The sequence below is a fragment of the Pyxicephalus adspersus genome, chromosome 3 (genome assembly GCF_032062135.1).
Source record: "Pyxicephalus adspersus chromosome 3, UCB_Pads_2.0, whole genome shotgun sequence".
NCBI classification, from domain to species: domain Eukaryota; kingdom Metazoa; phylum Chordata; class Amphibia; order Anura; family Pyxicephalidae; genus Pyxicephalus; species Pyxicephalus adspersus.
This window is the reverse complement of record NC_092860.1, coordinates 69,595,092-69,612,136: the sequence shown is the minus strand read 5'-3', so window position 1 is coordinate 69,612,136 and position 17,045 is coordinate 69,595,092. Positions and strand designations below refer to the sequence as shown.

Below are 17,045 nucleotides of genomic sequence, written 5' to 3'. Positions count from 1 at the left end.
AACAGTTTGTGTCAGTTTTTAATAATTTTGAACACACAGACCTTCATCAATAATCACACTTACTGAAACCTTGTTTGTTTACCTTTTTTGAGACTCATTGAGACAACATCTTTTGCATGTGCATCACATTTTGTAAAGTTTTCTTTTGAAAAGTGTACATCGGCTTCAAGAAAGGTTGATGTGTCTCAAATCTGGTTTCTTTCTGTTCCACAGTTCAAATGAAGTTTCTCTGTTGCAGCAAAATAAACATTAGCTGTCTGGCTCCTATCATCTTTGTTCAAGGAAATACTCCCTGAGCCTTTTTCCTCAGTAAGGTCAGTTAAAGGGGCTGCTATGCTGGCAAAACCTGGAATAATCCTTTGGTAATACCCTACCATACCCAAGAAGGTTCTCACCTGCTTTTTTTGTATAGGTCTGAGGCCACACCTTGATGGCTTGTACTTTCTGAACCTGGGGTTTGATGAGGCACTTTCTGTTAATGTACACCAGAAATTGGGCTTCCTCTAGGCCTTTGGCACATTTTATCAGGTTGGCTGTCAGCCCTGCCCGTCTGATTAAATTTATCACTGCCTGGACCTTGGGAAGGTGACCCAAACACTGCTGAATATCACTACATTGTCTAGATAGGCAACAGCGAAGTGTTTGTGTGGGTAAATGATGCACCTGGCAGGCCCTAACCTTTAAATTAGCTTGTCAACTCTGGGCATGGCATCAATTTGGCTATCCGAACGTGGGCTTGTGAAAGTCAGTGACAATATCATGTTCAATAACATGCATACAACCAGGCTACTCTAAATGTCTGCATTTCTAAGGAAGAGCTCCTTTGCCTCCTGAACCTGTGGAAAACTAAAAAACCTCAAGGATTCCTCCCAGGTGTGACTCATCAGGGAGTGCAGCAATCATCATACCAACTGGGTCCCCTGGGGCCTTTACCAAATTTAATTCATAAATCTGTTCTTTTGTTCTCTTATCGGCTTGCAGGACTTTAAAATTCACTTCCCCATTTCTCTCCATAATTTCATAGGGTCCTTGCCACTTTGCTAGGAACTTGCTTTCTGCTGTGGGGACTACGACCAACACTCAATCCCTTAGTGGAAGACCCTAAGTGTGGTCTACTGGTTGTAAACTCTACTCTGGGCTACTTGTGCTTGCCTCATGTGCTCCCGGACAATGGGCATCACTGCTGTGATTTGGCCTTGCATGTGCACAACATGTTCTATCACAGAGCGATGAGGACAAGGCTTTTCCTCCCAGGACTCCTTAGCTATATCCAGTAGACCTTGTGGGTGTTGCCAATACAACAGCTCAAAGGGAGAGAACTCAGTGGATGGGTGGTGAACCTCATGAACTGTGAATATTAAGTAAGGGAGGAGGCAGTCCCAGTCTCTCCAATCTAACTCACTTACCATTTTTAGCATTTCTTTGAGGGTTTTAATAAAACACTCTACAAGACCATCAGTCTGGGGATGCTAGACGGACATTTTCAGCTGCTTTATGCGGAAAAGCTTGCACAAACCTTTCAACATTTTTGACATGAAGAGCCTTGGTAGTGGGATGCAGAATGTTATGCAAGCGGGTGTGGACCCACTGTGCCACTGACTGGGTATGCTCCAGAGGGGCGTGACTAAGCCACTACCAGGTCTTCGCTAGAGCCTCTGATGGTGAGGATAGGCTTGGGCTGCAGGGTAGCTGCCAGGTGCCACTACAGAGCAATCCCCAGGCCAGTGGCAGCTGACCACAGAAGTCAGGAAACCCGGTGCAAGCACTGAGGGGCTTGCGTGGCCAAGAAGTCCAGAAACAAGGATCCAAGATCAGGGTCAGACGGCAATCAGGCAAAGTCCAAAAACGTAATCCGAGGTCAGGGTCAGGCAGCAAACAGGCAAAGTCCAAAAACGTAAGCAAGGTCCGGTACACAGCAAAGCAAAACAGAGAAAACACCTTAGCACTGAGAGTTACACAGGGTAAACCAGAGATTGCTCAGGCAACTTCCTGTAGTAGGAGGTGCCTTTAAATACCTGCAGGAAACCAGCCATAGGCTGTAGAAAACAGAGGACGTGTGTGTGTGTTACCTTATAGATTAGGAGAGACACACCCACGCCAGCTCAAACACCAGAGCAAGTCTCAGCATGAAGGAAACACAGGCATGGAACATAGGTAGTGGGTTACCTGAAAGATAGGACCCGGCGCCCGTGCCTGCAATTAGGAGCAGTGGCGCCGGCACGACCTGCAGTGCTAACACAGAAGATAGCAGTTGACATTCAGGGTAGGACTTGCAATAATTTTTAACATCTGCAAACGCCCCAGGCCAATAGAACCTCCGCAGGACCTGCTGCTTTGTTTTTTCCACAACCAGGTGACCCCCAAGAGGGTGCCTGTGTGCCAGGTCAAGTACAACCCTGCAGTGTAAGTGAGGCACCACCAGCTGTTTAACCACTTCCCATTCAAAGTGTCTACACAACAAAGGAGATCATTGTTTACGCCCCTCCCCCCAAATTCCATAACGGAGGAAAATCCAGGACCAAAACAATACTGTAGACTAGGATGTCTGCAAAGCTCACAACATGAGAGGCAATCCCCTGCTCAGTCTCAATTGTAGCTAGTGCTGTTGTGTAATTCCTAACATCTCCATTGATACACTGTAGAGCAAAGAGTCGTCCACTCTCTTGTTTTGGGTTAAGAATGGTGGCATTAACCAGGATGACCATTGTGTAGTTTGGTATGTTGAGCATATGACTCAATATTGTCAGTATATATATGTATATATATCTTGAACGCTCACAATGTAAATTAGCTTATTTTACATTCCCTAAGTAGTTACATAATAGACTCCTCACACACCTTAAATACTGTTTTAAATCCTGAATGTATGGATTAGATTTTTTGAATTCATACATGTTCAATGAACGGAAGAGTTAAGTGAACATATTCAACTGAATGCCATGAGTTAAATGAACCTGATTTGTCATTGCTTTGTGATTGGTCTGTAAATCTGACAATAAATCCAGATGACTTGTCCCTGTAAAGATTGGAGTTGCTGCATATTCTATATGATTGATCCTTTGAACAACACATTGAAGTAACAGCCCAGGGACAATTAGCTGCCAGGTGACCTGGTTCTGAACTATGCCAGCAGGTAGGTTGCTCCGCGATATTTGTGGTGCAGTAATAGAAATGCTAACTCTCTCTATTGGTTTCCAATCAGGTGGAGTTTCTTGGATTGTCACATATTTCCTTATTGCCCCTGGTAACTATCTCTTTGGAACCACAGTATCTGGATGCTGACCCTCTTTTGAAATTTGTGGGGCATAGCTGTCAGAAAGCTGTCCAATTATATACAGCACAAGTTAAAATAATGCATGTTACCTAACCTTTTCATGCTACAAAAATAAAGACATACCACATGCTTCTAAAGTTTTCTTAGATGGCATTCTTGAAAGATAAAACTTCTCTTTTAAGAAGTCTTTGTGGGAAAAAATGGTCTTTAATGGAGCCTGTAGAAAAATGCTTGAAGCGTTTTGCAGCTATAATTGCTGTTTTATCAAGAGAGGGGAGAGCATAATAAATCCATTGAGGAAAACAGGTAAGAATGACCCACATCATGTTCTCTAAATAATTTCCATGATTTCATAGTCAATATGTGGTAGTTACAACCCATGTCAATTACTTAACACCAGGCAACTTGCTAGTTTAAAAGGAGAATACCTTTTCTAAGGTCATAGTTTTGGAAGCAAGGAACACTAAGGAAAGAAGAAAACTATATTTACCCATTTTCTAATACATATATAGCAGAACACAAAGCATGATATAAAATGATATGAAAAGGGAAGAAATTCACCATTGCAGTCAGTCTGCAGAGAAGTGAATCTGTACAGTGCTGGATTGCAAAGAGGTTTGCCAGTACAGTGGCAGTCCAAGCTCTGGCCCTTGTGGACTGGGTGGCTCATTCATCTCAGTCACAACAGTGAGATGAAGACAGTGAATTTGATACATTACCTTGAGCCAGGGTCCCCATGCTACTTTTGCAACACACATAACCACTCTCTCTGAAGACAAATATTTTCAGTCCCCTCTTCTGTTTTTAGACAGTATTCCTGTCTTTTAGGAAATGGAGACAAGCAGTTTTTGTGAATCACAGGACACTGCTGATGAGTTAGAAGAGAAGCTGTGTGATAATTCACATTTATTCAGTCCAGAGAAGCTACAAAAAAGAGATGCTGAAGAGGACAGCATTGATAATGCCACAGTCGTTTGTGTCGGCGGTTGCAATAGTGTTGCTGCTACTGACGGTAGTACTGGTGGTCCTGTTGGCAGTGGTGGTGGTGCTAGTAGCAGTGGTAGTATTATATTATTGAAAACAAGGGCTTGCAAAACCTGCAGGTAGACAAGCGGCACATTCTGGGTCAGGGTCAGTCAAAAATGATGATAGTGTTCTAGACAAGACATGGGAACCATGTGGGAGTGATAAGGAGGACAATGGTGAGAATAAATAAGTAGGTATTGTGCACAAAATCGTTGGGTATATATAGTTCATCAGTTGGTACATCATAGTTGGTGTTTAAACATTCTTGCAGCATCTGGATGTAGCCAAGTCTCTTTATTATTAATATTATCTCTTGTAATTTCACAGTTGTGATAGTATTCAGGAGCACAAATAAATCTTGCCATTGTGATTTCAAGCTGCATTTTGGAAATGTGTTCATCAGAACACAATCTTCAGGCTGCATATACCAGGATTCTGCAATGGAAGAAACATTTTTGCACATACATTAGATAAATTCACTATACCCTAATACTCACAAATGTCAAAGGGTTTTCTTTGCATGGGTTTTAATGGTGCCAAATATCAACACTAATTTATGTTAAAAAACAATTTGTTGCAATTTATTATACAATATTATAAAAAATGTATCACAAAACGATAAATACTTGCAAAATGCAAATATTGACAATTAAGTAATCACATAATTTGTAATAATACACAATAACTTCTACAGTCTCTAAGGCGTTTCACCAATAGGCTTTATCAGAAGAACAGAACAATATTAGTACTGCATCTATGTATCTATATTTCAAAGCAAAAAGAATATCCAAATGATTAACCCCCCCTAGTGTAGCGGTATTCCCAAGTGTTACTAGGGGTGGATTTTACCTGCTAATAGCGGTATACCCGAGTCAGGAAATCAAGTCCCTCTAGCGGTATTCCCAAGTGTGACTAGGGGTGGATTTTACCTGCAAATAGCGGTAATCCCGAGTCAGGAACACAAGTCCTGGGGACACGTCCGTCTTCTTCGATCTTCAGCCGTGCAATGCTGAGACGATCTCCAGGGTTTGCCGGTGACATCGCTGCATGCGTCGGTGCGGGCCGATCTGTAGGTAATTCAAATCATTTGGTATTGAATTCAAAACAAAATAGCTTTATTGAGTCCAATACAAAGAAAATTTCATATAATATACTGTGCTTCACAGTGTAAATAAGCAAAAAGATAAAATATCACCTTTAGTATTGTTGTCTTCAGATTTAGAACAAAATAGAGCACCTATCAAAAGAGAAATATTGATTATGATTGTTATACCCATTCCACAGATCAAAAACATATCTAAATACCAGAATATAGAATGTCTATGTATTTCCATGCTGTCTTATTCATTTGGATATTCTTTTTGCTTTGAAATATTGACACATAGATGCGGTACTAATAACGTTACTGTAAAAGTCATTGTGTATCATTACAAATTATGTGATTACTGAATTGTCATTATTTGCATTTTGCAAGCATTTATCGTTCTGTAACACTTTTTTTATAATATTGTATAATAAATTGTTTTTTTTTAACACAAATTGTGTTGTTAGTATTGATATTTGGCACCAATAAAACCCATGCAAATTTTTTCCTGTTGGGAAAAGAAAACCCTTTGAAATAAATCTGAGATAAAGATCACCCATATCCAGACAAATCATTTATACCGAGCTTCTAACTAATATGAAAATATAAACCCACCTTTGAATTATATGTGATGGTTTACTTTTATAATCACAACATTAGGACTTTCTTCTTTTACTAAACTCAGGGTAAAAAAAGAGATAAATACTCATTTTATATTTAATTTGATGTATTTTCTACATAATTGACCCGTGAAATTGGTCACTGCCTGTCTAATGATTTCTAAGCTTCATACCTACACAAACATTTTAATAAAACCTTTTTCCTTATGCTTTGGCAGTTTCACTACTAACTGGCCTAGCCTTATTGCTTTAAAATATATCTACTTAACCTCCCTAGCAGTTTATTTCTTTCCGGTTTTATATGTCTAAAAGCGGTACATTGTTTTTCATGAAAATTTATTTTACAGTATAATATAATAGCATGAGTATAATAAAGTTTGAAACACAAAATCAAGTCAAAACAATAAATTGAATAAATTAAAAAATCTTTATATTAAAAAAAAGGAATTTTTTTAAATTAAAAAAAAAAATACAAATTATACTCATATTAATATATATACTTTAAAATAAATGTTCTTGAAAGCAATGTACTGCTTTTACACATAAAAATCCAATGTATTGCATTCAATACATTTATTTTGAATTGAATGCAATACCCCGGCGGATCAGGTAAGCGCTCTATTTACTATCCTTCCCATAGGTTTACATACCCCGAGTGTGACTCGGGGTTACGACTTTTAGCAACTTTTTTGTACCCCGAGTCACACTCAGGGTTACCTCTAGAGAGGTTAAACTAGTTTATGCACATCTACCACTCCTCTATAATTTAGTTAAGTCGATCTGCAGGAACTGACATTGATATAAAGGTTGTGGAACCTGTATGGTGGGTACTTTAGCAATTTGTCATATAAGCATTCCCCTGTTTTGTTGGGGGAAAGATTCCAGTAAAGGTCTTGAAACATCTCTTCTATGTAGCTGAACACAGTCATGTGCAGGAGGGGTTATAACTCATGTCTCCCTCCTCTAGTGAATACATTTCTGTTTAAGAATAACTACTTAGTTTCCACACTCTTCAGGATTTGTTCTGCGATGTGAGGCAAATACACTATCTGTCCAATCTTAGTATAGCAATCTTCTGGAGCAAGAGTGCTGCTTCAACTACAACTCAGCATTTAGGTTTAGAAAGTCTCTGAAATGACAATTCAGATTTCAAAATTCAGAAATCCACTGAAAAAATACAGGCAATAGCTGGTACAGGGGTTTGAGTAAATCTTAATCCATATTGTCCATCAGTATATGAGATTACCACAATTTATTCAGAGGGCTAACAATTTCTTTACAATGAACTGTCTTTTTCAACAACTAACTTTTTTCACTATTACTTGGTCTCTAAAACTTTACATCATCTTACATTGTATCTTCTTGCTCTTCAGTCCTAGTAAACATTCTATGACCTTTGTAACATTTGAAAACTTCTTGCCTCTGCATAATTTTTCTGTAATCTTTCTTCTTACTTTCTTTTTCTCTCCTATCAATTACTCAGTGTCCATTTAGCATATTCCTGACTGCTGTAAATTACATCCTCTTCCACTCAGGACAACCATTATACAGTTTCTCTCAGCTGAGTATCCAGTTCAGCTGCACACAGCACTCACATTGTTCGTACCCATCACAGCTACATCACAACTACTATATTCAGCCAATTGTAAAGGCTGGATGTTAAAGTTTACTGTACATTCTATAATATTATACTCATAAATTACTTCTATCCTCCATAGGTTGTTTTTAACTACCCAAATCACGTGTTTCTTTCTTACTTTGGGAAATTACAATAATTAGGCAAAATACCTCTGCAATCAAAATGATTAATTTTCTTGTTTTATTTCAATTTTTAAATTCTAGTTTCAAGAGACTCTGAACTTGACAGTGACTCCATATTTAACACAGATGTTGAAGTAATTGGCTGAATTTGAGAACTTTTTAAACTTCCATCACTATTCTCTGTTTTATCACATTTCCAATGATAAAACTGGAGACCCAGTGATCTCCAAAACTTAAAAATGTAGGGTTTTAAAGCCTGTTCAATCTCACTAATAATTGTCTACTATTTCTTCATACAAAACACTAATATACTGTATACTCACATGTAATACTCATTAGCTAACGGGTTCCTCGAACTAGCAGATACACCTGTAATAAGGTGGAAGTATTTGTTGGACTACAAGTGTCAGGAAGAATTAAAGAACGACCCAGAACACTCAGGCACTGCTTAAAAAGTTAGTACTTATCATTGTTGGATGAGTACAATGGTCCAAAACAGCAACAGTTCCATTAGAAAGATCACGTGACTTGGTTTACCCCAGGGAGTGTCCATTTCCCTATCATCTAACTGGGAAGAGTCAGGCAGGGAGAAGCTGGCATTTCTTTACACGTATCCAGAAAATGTCAGCGTCAGCACTCAATTCTATGATATATGAGATAACAATTATACACTCAACTCAACCAATCAACTCGTCATCGAGTTGATCATTGCTAGCTTATTTTGACCAAACATCCTTGTTACATTATATTATGAAAAAAACTTGCAATTGTTAGTATGAGAATATGTTTTGTATATTACCAGCTGCTTTCTCGTGACCCATCGGGGCATACCAGCAATAACTTTCTTTTTATCAGGTCCCTCCCACCCCAGCCTAGTGTGGGAAGGAGGCCACAAGATGTTCACAAGGGCACAGACAAGACAGTTTACACAAATCCACCTGTACAACCACAACACATTCAGTATTCCATGTTTTTGTATTTGACTTGCTAAAAAGAATAACTCTTAGACGGGTCTTCAGAGGAATAATCAGAAACCCTCACCACTCCTGCTACACACCCCTATTCTTCTTATCTAATTATTCTATTACTCTTCTTCTTCTGTTATCTAATTGCTACCAGCCACTCATGCATAAAACTTCCCCCAGCCTCAGACAGGTTGTAGCCCTCAGGGAAAATGTATTACTCATTGTCACACAGACAGATCAGATTTTTCTACATTATGACAATGTGTTTCAAATATCATACACTTTTTTTATCAGACACCTTTATTACACTATAACAACACACTAACTCAACCTAAAAAACTTTAGGAATTTTACTAAAGAAAAATCCACCTGTGACGTTGAAGAGGCAGAATATCCTTTTATTCCATAAAATGATGCCCATTCTCTGGAATTCAACAATTCATATTCTGGACTGCCCGTGCAAGCATAGGAAAGTGGTAGCTAACAATATGATGCACCACTGTGCAAAGACATGGAGCTTAGGTTTTTTGACCAAGGGCAGTAGCACCTTGCTAGGGATTTGCGTTAAGTGTCAAAGCTCATAAAGGCGGCAACAATTTTTTTCAGCTGGGAAAACAGCTTATAAAGGAGGCAACAATTTTTTTCAGCTGGGAAAACAGCTTATAAAGGAGGCAAGAAACTGTTTCAGCTGGGAAAACAGTGGTGTCAATGATGTCACACTGCTTATTTTCATGTTAGAAACCAAAATAAGTTGATGTGGCAGAGGAAAAGAATGAAAACTACCATTAGTGGGAATTACCTGTTATGGTCCACCACAGTGGAAGGCAGAGCATGAGGAAGTTCTACAGGAGGATCCGTTGGATAGGAGCTAGGAAGTAACACAGGTCACTGCCAGTCTAGTAGACATCTTTGGGGACATACTGAGGATGAGGATTGTCAAGGAAAAAATTAGCTATTTCCTAAAGAAACATCAGCTGATCGTAATTGAACAGACACAGACACCAGTTGATCTATAAGTTGCTGTTCTGATTTATTTAAAGAAAATGGTGTTCTTTATACAAATTCAGTAGGCAGTACAGAAAAATAATTAAAATGTGAAGTAAACAGCGATCCTTCAGGAATCCAGAGTCATTGATGGCCCTAAAATATGCATAGCTCTGATATCCAGGCTATCTCCACTCACGCCCTGGTTTATTAGTCATTTTTTTTTATTTATAATGTGGTCATTATCATTGTTATAATTGTTTCTTATTTATATTTTGTTTAAAAGATACACAAAAGAACCTAATCAGGTTCACAGGACAATTGCCCCTCACATTGCAGTTAAGTTTCCTGATATTTCTAAATACACAATGGAGGCTACAAACAAGATGGAGGGAGTGACAAAATCATTTTCCTTCTCATTCCCTCCTTTTGGTCATTCTACTGACCAAACAAACACCTACTTTAGGCATGGCGCAGGTTGTGGACGCTCTGCCCAGGGCAAAACCATTCAGCATTTGTAGGTCAAAGAACTAGGTTGATACCTTGTTCTTATGTACATATTTTGAGTCTCTTTCCGTGGTGTACATTTTTTAATGCCACAGAAAAGGAGCCTAAATTAGACATAACAGAGGGTGTGTGGAATGTGCTCCGTTTGGGGTGCCTTGTTTTCATAGAAGGACCAATAGATCTTAGAAAATGAAAAGCAGCTTATTAGGATATTATATACATATGATTTACAAGACAAAAGGGAAGAAGCTAAAGGGGTATATAGGTAAGTGAGCAGAAAGGGGTCTAGCTCTATCTCTAGCACATAGTGATTCTCACTCACACAGCCATACACCGGGAACTTCCCAGTGACTCATCAGGTGCAGAGAACGCCAGCTGGAGGAAGGAAGAAGAAGGGAAGGACGATGGAGGATGCCGGCGGATCGGGTAAGCGCTTTGATTACTACTGTTTTCCATAGGTGTACCTACCCCGAGTGTGACTTGGGATTACCGCTTCCACTATCTTTTTTCTATCCCAAATTACACTCTGAGTTACCGCTGGGGAGGCTATGTAAACAAATTTAAAGGAAAGTTTCCCTTAAAACAAATTTAAAGGGAAGCATGTCGAGTCTCTAGTGGAATCTTCTCTTCCAGCTATGTCATAAACCTAGAATATATATTCTATGTTTTCTTACCCCTTTTTACTGTCACATTAAAAATACTTACGTTTGTCCTCCAGTTCATTTCTCCATCCCACAGTGTTTGTCCTAAACAGGGTATCCCATAGGGAATATTTTCCCACCACCTGTCAGCTTCAGGCCTGTTACCCTGCACCCACAACATGGGTCTTTTTCCACATTTTAAATTCTTTCTATCTGTGCATCTAACATAACCATTTTCCATTTCTAATTCTTCTTCCCCTACCTTTGGAATCATTTCCCCTTTTTTTCCCTAGAGTGTGGTATTAACTAAAACAGTTGTTCAACTGTATAACCATGGCTGTACCCTTCCTTTTATCAAACAGGTGGTTAAATGCATAGGACATTCTGCTATGTCTTTAGATAGAGTTTATGTAAGAAGAGAGTCCTTCCCTATTGTATGTGGAATCAAGGCACATATATAGCATGAATCATTAGTGTACTGTTTGGTTATCTGGACCATGTGTTTCTACCACATGTTGTCTTAAAAGAAAAACTCTGGACCTATCTCATCCCAGCCCCACACCACTAGCACACAACACATATATACATGTTTTATGCTTGATTTCGACAGTCACTTACTTGCAGTGTGAAATGTGTACCCAAGTGTCTTTGTTGTTAAGTTTGACAGATATCGGTGTAGTCAGTTGGACTTGGTAGGGACCCTCAAACCAGGGTTCCAAGGTGCATCTGATGTGTCTTTTTATCACCACACAATCTCCTGGTTTGAGCTTGTGGGATCCCGTAATTGAGTTTGCATCTGGAATGGAATCAAACACATATTTATACACCTTGTTTAGGCATTTCTGCAAAGAAGGCAACATAACCTGTCATATCAGAATGAAGTGCTTGTAGCTGTTGGGGAAAGTACTGTCCTGTTCTTGGGGCCATCCCAAATAATATTCCATTAGGTGAGAGCCTATAATATTCTTTAGGTGTTGTTCATATTAAGTACAATACAATATCCAGGTGTTCAGATCAAGGTTTCTCAACTTTAGCAGCAATTTTGGCAAGCCTATTTTTAACTACTGGTGATATGGTGTGTAGAAGGCCTGTGTAATATTTAACGCACTCATTATGGAATCCTCTGTCTGATGATCACCTCGGTAAACCCAAATCTACAGATAACTTCAGATAGTGATTTCCCTGTCACAGTTTTAGTAGTAGCTTTAGCTACTGGCCAGGCCTCAGGCCATCTTGAAAACATATCTGCACATACAAGAACATATTCAAATGTTCCTACTTTTAGGAGCTGTATAAAATTTATTTGATGTCTTTGGAAGGGATACTCTGCTCTAGGTGAGGGTCTGCTAGAGGTCTTGACTACTTGGCCAGGGTTATGGCATGAACAAGTAAGGCAAGAAAGAGTGTACCTTGCAGCAAAAACTGTAAATCCAGGAGCTTTCCAGTTCTTCCCTACTTTGGTGTGTCACAGTTACCTCTTCCCCACTAAAGCGCAGGTGTCTCTCTCCTGTGCATGCGGGCAGTTTTTACGCTGGGTGTGCCTCTGTTTCCAAGCTTTAATAATTCTGTCCAATGCGCTGGCCAATCAGAAAATAGCTTCTTGACCAGCCCTGGCTATTTAGCTAGCTCACAGACTGCACTCTGTGTTCGTGCAACGTGTCTCCATTGTAAAGCCCCTACTTCTGTTGAGCTAGTTCCTGTTCACCTGGTGCTAAATTCAGTGTTTCCCCTGTCCAGCTCCTGCGTTAACCCCTCGTTGTACAGTCTGTTGGTTCCCAGCCTACTTCCCTGTGCTGTTCCAGTGTTCCTGTCTGTCTGTGGCTATCCCTGAGTCACCTGTACCTCCTGTTGCTTCCAGTGTCTCCTGTGTTCCCTGTTCCCGCAGTGGCCCTGTATCACTGATATCTGTCTCCTGGATCCCTGGCAACTGACCCCCGGCATGTGACCTGACCTCTCTTGCTTGCTGCCTGCCTCCACCCTGGCTTTCCTCGACTATCCTTCAGCTTTGTGATTTGGTACAGTGTTTTGCCCACCTTGGTGTGCCCAAGGACCGCAACCTGGCAGTAACCAGCGACGCAACATCCTCACCATCAGTGGCTCTGGAGAAAACCTGGCTACTACTTAGACTCTGCACCTTGGCTCTTCTCAGGGCCAACACCACATCTGTGCAAGCCGTAGCGTCCCCTAGTGGTCCTGCCTCTCGGTGCATGACATGGTGGACATTGCATTCTTACCTAAGTGAATGATCCCATGAGATAGATGAGCCATCATAGGGTACAATGATCGGGGCAAGCAATGGATCTGACCATGCCGCCAGACAATATAGCTGTTTTCAAATCTTCTATAGCCTGGACATCCACATACTGTAATAATGCTATACTACCTTTTTATAGAATCTGTCCATTCAGTAGCTTATGCAATATTTGGATGTACAGGGGGATTTTTTTCCTCCATGTGTAAGACACGTCCAACATCTTTGCATTTTCTCAAAGGCAAAAAGATAATAAATATCTGAAAGCAAAGACACAAAAAAAAAATGTATTAGTTCCCCACAGAAAAACAAGCAGCAGTTGGACCCAACTGAGTATGGAGTGTCTGCCTCTACTATCTTATTCACTGCTTAAGTCCCTTTGTATTCTGCCAACTTCACCCTGGTTTGTGTTTCAGCTATAGCCAGTAAGCTGTCAACAACAATTTCCCTGATTCTACAGATTGTCCTCATCCTTTGTTCCTAAATTGGAGTACATGAAGTATGATGAAAGTACAAACAACAATACAAAAAACAAATTATCCACAACAATTACAAACAAGCAACTAATTACTCACAACAAATTACAAACAAATCACCTGATATGAAATCAGTATTGTTAAATATAACATCCCAGCAACATTATTACTATTGATACAACATAAAAACTTGAGATCTCACACATCATTACACTAGAAATATTCTCACAACTTGCTGGATTTAAACAAAACTATATACAACAAAAATACCACCATCTAAATTTTTGCACATACATGTCCTATTTTAAAATCAGTGCAGAAGCCATATGTATCACTTTCCTCATATTTCTATGCTATCAGCTGCAATCTAAAGCTTGGTAAACTCTACTACTATACTACGGTGTATTTTATCTAGCCTGGGGTGATATAATGTCTTTTGTCTACTTTTACATCTTGGTGGGAGGAGGTGCACCAGCCATTTCAGTTCAAACTCTCACTTAGCCAGATATTAGCATATTTCTCAACTGTTTCTTGTTCAATACTTCATTGTTATTTTTAAATTGTTCCTATATTGCTGTATCTAACCTGGCTCCCGGAGAAAGCCTTTTCCACAGATTTGCTCAATAGGCACAAATCTGAATCGGTAATTCCTGGGTGTCCCGGATGCCAGTTTTGATCGGCTGATCAATTAGCTCCTTAAACCAACAACACAGAACCCTGTCTGTGTGTGGAATTACCAAAGGCTTTTACAGCAATTTCTCTCTCCCACTGAAACCATATGCTAATCACACAGTTACAGTCTACACACTTTTATTAGCAGATACACTTACAGACACACACAGACACACCACCAATGTGCTAACAAATTAATAGAGCAGATATAATCTTTCTTATTACACAATTGTACAGAATATCACCCAACACATTATCATCATATAGGCTAACAAAGCAGACACTGAATCGAAAGGCATTAGTGTATAACAGGTTACAAAGCTGATATTATTCTAACATTTGGCCACAGTGCTCACTGAATCCTGTGTGGCAGGACTGTTTACCAAAATGCCGCTATAGGTCACATTACTGCTTGAGCAAATTTTTGGATTGACCCAACTACACTCTTAGCAGCCAGGTTAGTTAAGAGGAAAACATTAAGGACATTTACACTTATTACACACACAGGTACACAATACACACACATGTACACTTCTCCTAACAGCTGAGGTTTGAGTGATGGAGCTCGTCATCCGTCCATTCCAGAAGTTTCGGCACCAAATTTCAAGAAAAAATGTATCTATTTCTTAAAGAAATGTCAGCAGGTAGGGTAATATTTCTATTGTAAGAGAACAGACACCACTGGATCCATAGAGTTGCTACTCTGATTTATTTAGGGAAAATGGTATTATTTATACAAAATTCTGTAGGTGGTACAGAAAAATAATTAAAGGTGAAGTAAGCAGTGATTCTTCAGGAATCCAGAGTCAGTTTATTGGTCATTGTTTCTTATTTATATATTGGTTAAAATATACAGAAAAAAAAAACATAATGAGATTTACAGGACAATCACCCCTCACAATGCAGTCAGATTTCCTGATATTTCTCATTACAAAATGGAGGCTACAAACAAGATGGAGGCTGTGACAAAATCACATTCCTTCTCAGGATTAAGGCCTGCAGTGGGGGAGGGGGCAGAAGGAGCAGACTTTTAGTTAACATTTACAAACATGAACAAGTATGCTGCCTTGTTTTTTTAGTGGCATACACATTGTTGATCTCTAACAGAGTGTTGATACTGGTGTGAAGTAAGGGGGGATTAGCTCAATGCAGGACACTGTAAAATTTCAGTTAAATTCGTTTAATTTGGCTCACACATAAAACAAAACAAAACAGCTTTAGTAATAAGTCCCATAGGTCAGCAATTCAAAAATTCTGCTACACCTGGTAGTTACATGTTGCAAGGAGGTTGCAGTATCCAAGTCTTTCTTCCAAAAACATGGAGCTGCCTCGTGCTGCTGCTTTCAGCCTTGTTCCTTACTCCCACATTGAGCCACACTCTGCTCCTGACTGCCTAAGGCATACATGTCAGGTCATTCTAAAAACCTGGTATGTACTGCTACTGCTACCCAAAGTCAGGACTCTGTAAGAAGCTAAATAAACAGGAACTACAGGTGACCAAATCAAACTTCCCAGACTCATTCCACAGTTCATCGTCCGTGGATCCATCCTGGTGGAATGGATGAACGACGCGGGCTGTACACATGCCAGATTCTCGCCCGATATAGGCCCTAAGCCGATTATCGGACGAGAAAAGTTTGACGTGTACGTAGCTTAAGACCTAAAGCAGGGGGAAATATATCTGTCATCCAGGACTTCTGTATACTGGATATTTGACCCTCACTATCTACTATTCTCCTAATATGAACAAAGCAGCCTTTTACTGCAAGGTGCATACCAGTGTCTTAACTGGTGAGCAGGCATCTTTGCATTCTCCTTTGCATTGGTCTTCAGCCCCATTTGCCACTGCAAGCACTCCTACAGATTTACTTTATATGCTTTAGGATCTCATAATTATTGCAATCTGCTGGTTACAACAGTTTTTTTGATTGGCATAAATCAGACTGTAAACATAAAATACTCTGTGACAATCCATGAGTTTTGGCCAGTTGTGTCCCATATTATGCAGTTGTTACAGCTAGTTGAGTTGATACATGCTAAAATCACATTACTGTTTATTTTTGTCTTTTTCAAACACAGGAGGTAAATGAATACAATCAGGGTGGAATGCAGAGTTTGGAGCTTCTAGATCTACTATTTGACTACCAGGATGGCATTCTCCGACATGAATATTCACCTGCTGGGTCAATTTCAGCCACCTCAGATACAAAAGTAAGTATTTCACAGGTACAAAAATGCATTATTCAGCAGCTTTTTTTTGTTTTCTATTTATAGTTTTTTTTGTTCCACTAATAAAATTCTTTTTTTTATAGATTTCTAGCCAGGAAAATGAAGAATTTGCTTCTCCATTACTGTTGTTGGCTGACTCCTCCTCAGATTCAAACCTTTGGTCACCAGCGGCTAGTGACAGTGGAGTATCTGAAGATACACACTCAGATCACCTGAACAGTCCATTCCAATACCAGTTCACAGACTCGGGTTATATAATATCCAATTTAGGAGATTTCCAAGAACCTGATCTTTGTATGAATATGGGAGAGCATGCAGGTATGTAGCCTTTAAGGGAAATGTACATTTTTGGAATTTTATTTGCTATATATCTAGATAGGTGATTTACAAAAAGTTTACAACGTAGTACACCTGTGGATAAATGTATGTATTTAAGCAGATAAAGCTCTGACTTCATTCTGGTGACACCCGTAACATCCTGTGTGAAAGTAAAAATAAAAAATCCAAATCTGTGGTTTCATTCAGTGGAAACAGTTCACTACAAGAGCAAACACT

The 17,045-nt window shown here is 39.4% G+C and overlaps 1 protein-coding gene across 2 annotated transcripts in view; it reads left to right on the top strand.

The window, feature by feature from the left end:
- The window catches only part of LOC140326468 (cyclic AMP-responsive element-binding protein 3-like protein 3), a 139,714-nt gene that overhangs the window by 27,288 nt on the left and 95,381 nt on the right, over nt 1-17,045 (top strand). For both annotated transcript variants that reach the window (XM_072405077.1, XM_072405079.1), the window contains exons 2-3: nt 16,341-16,472; nt 16,574-16,808. In XM_072405077.1, the coding sequence (XP_072261178.1) occupies nt 16,341-16,472; nt 16,574-16,808 (367 nt within the window). The remainder of the gene's footprint in view (nt 1-16,340; nt 16,473-16,573; nt 16,809-17,045) is intronic.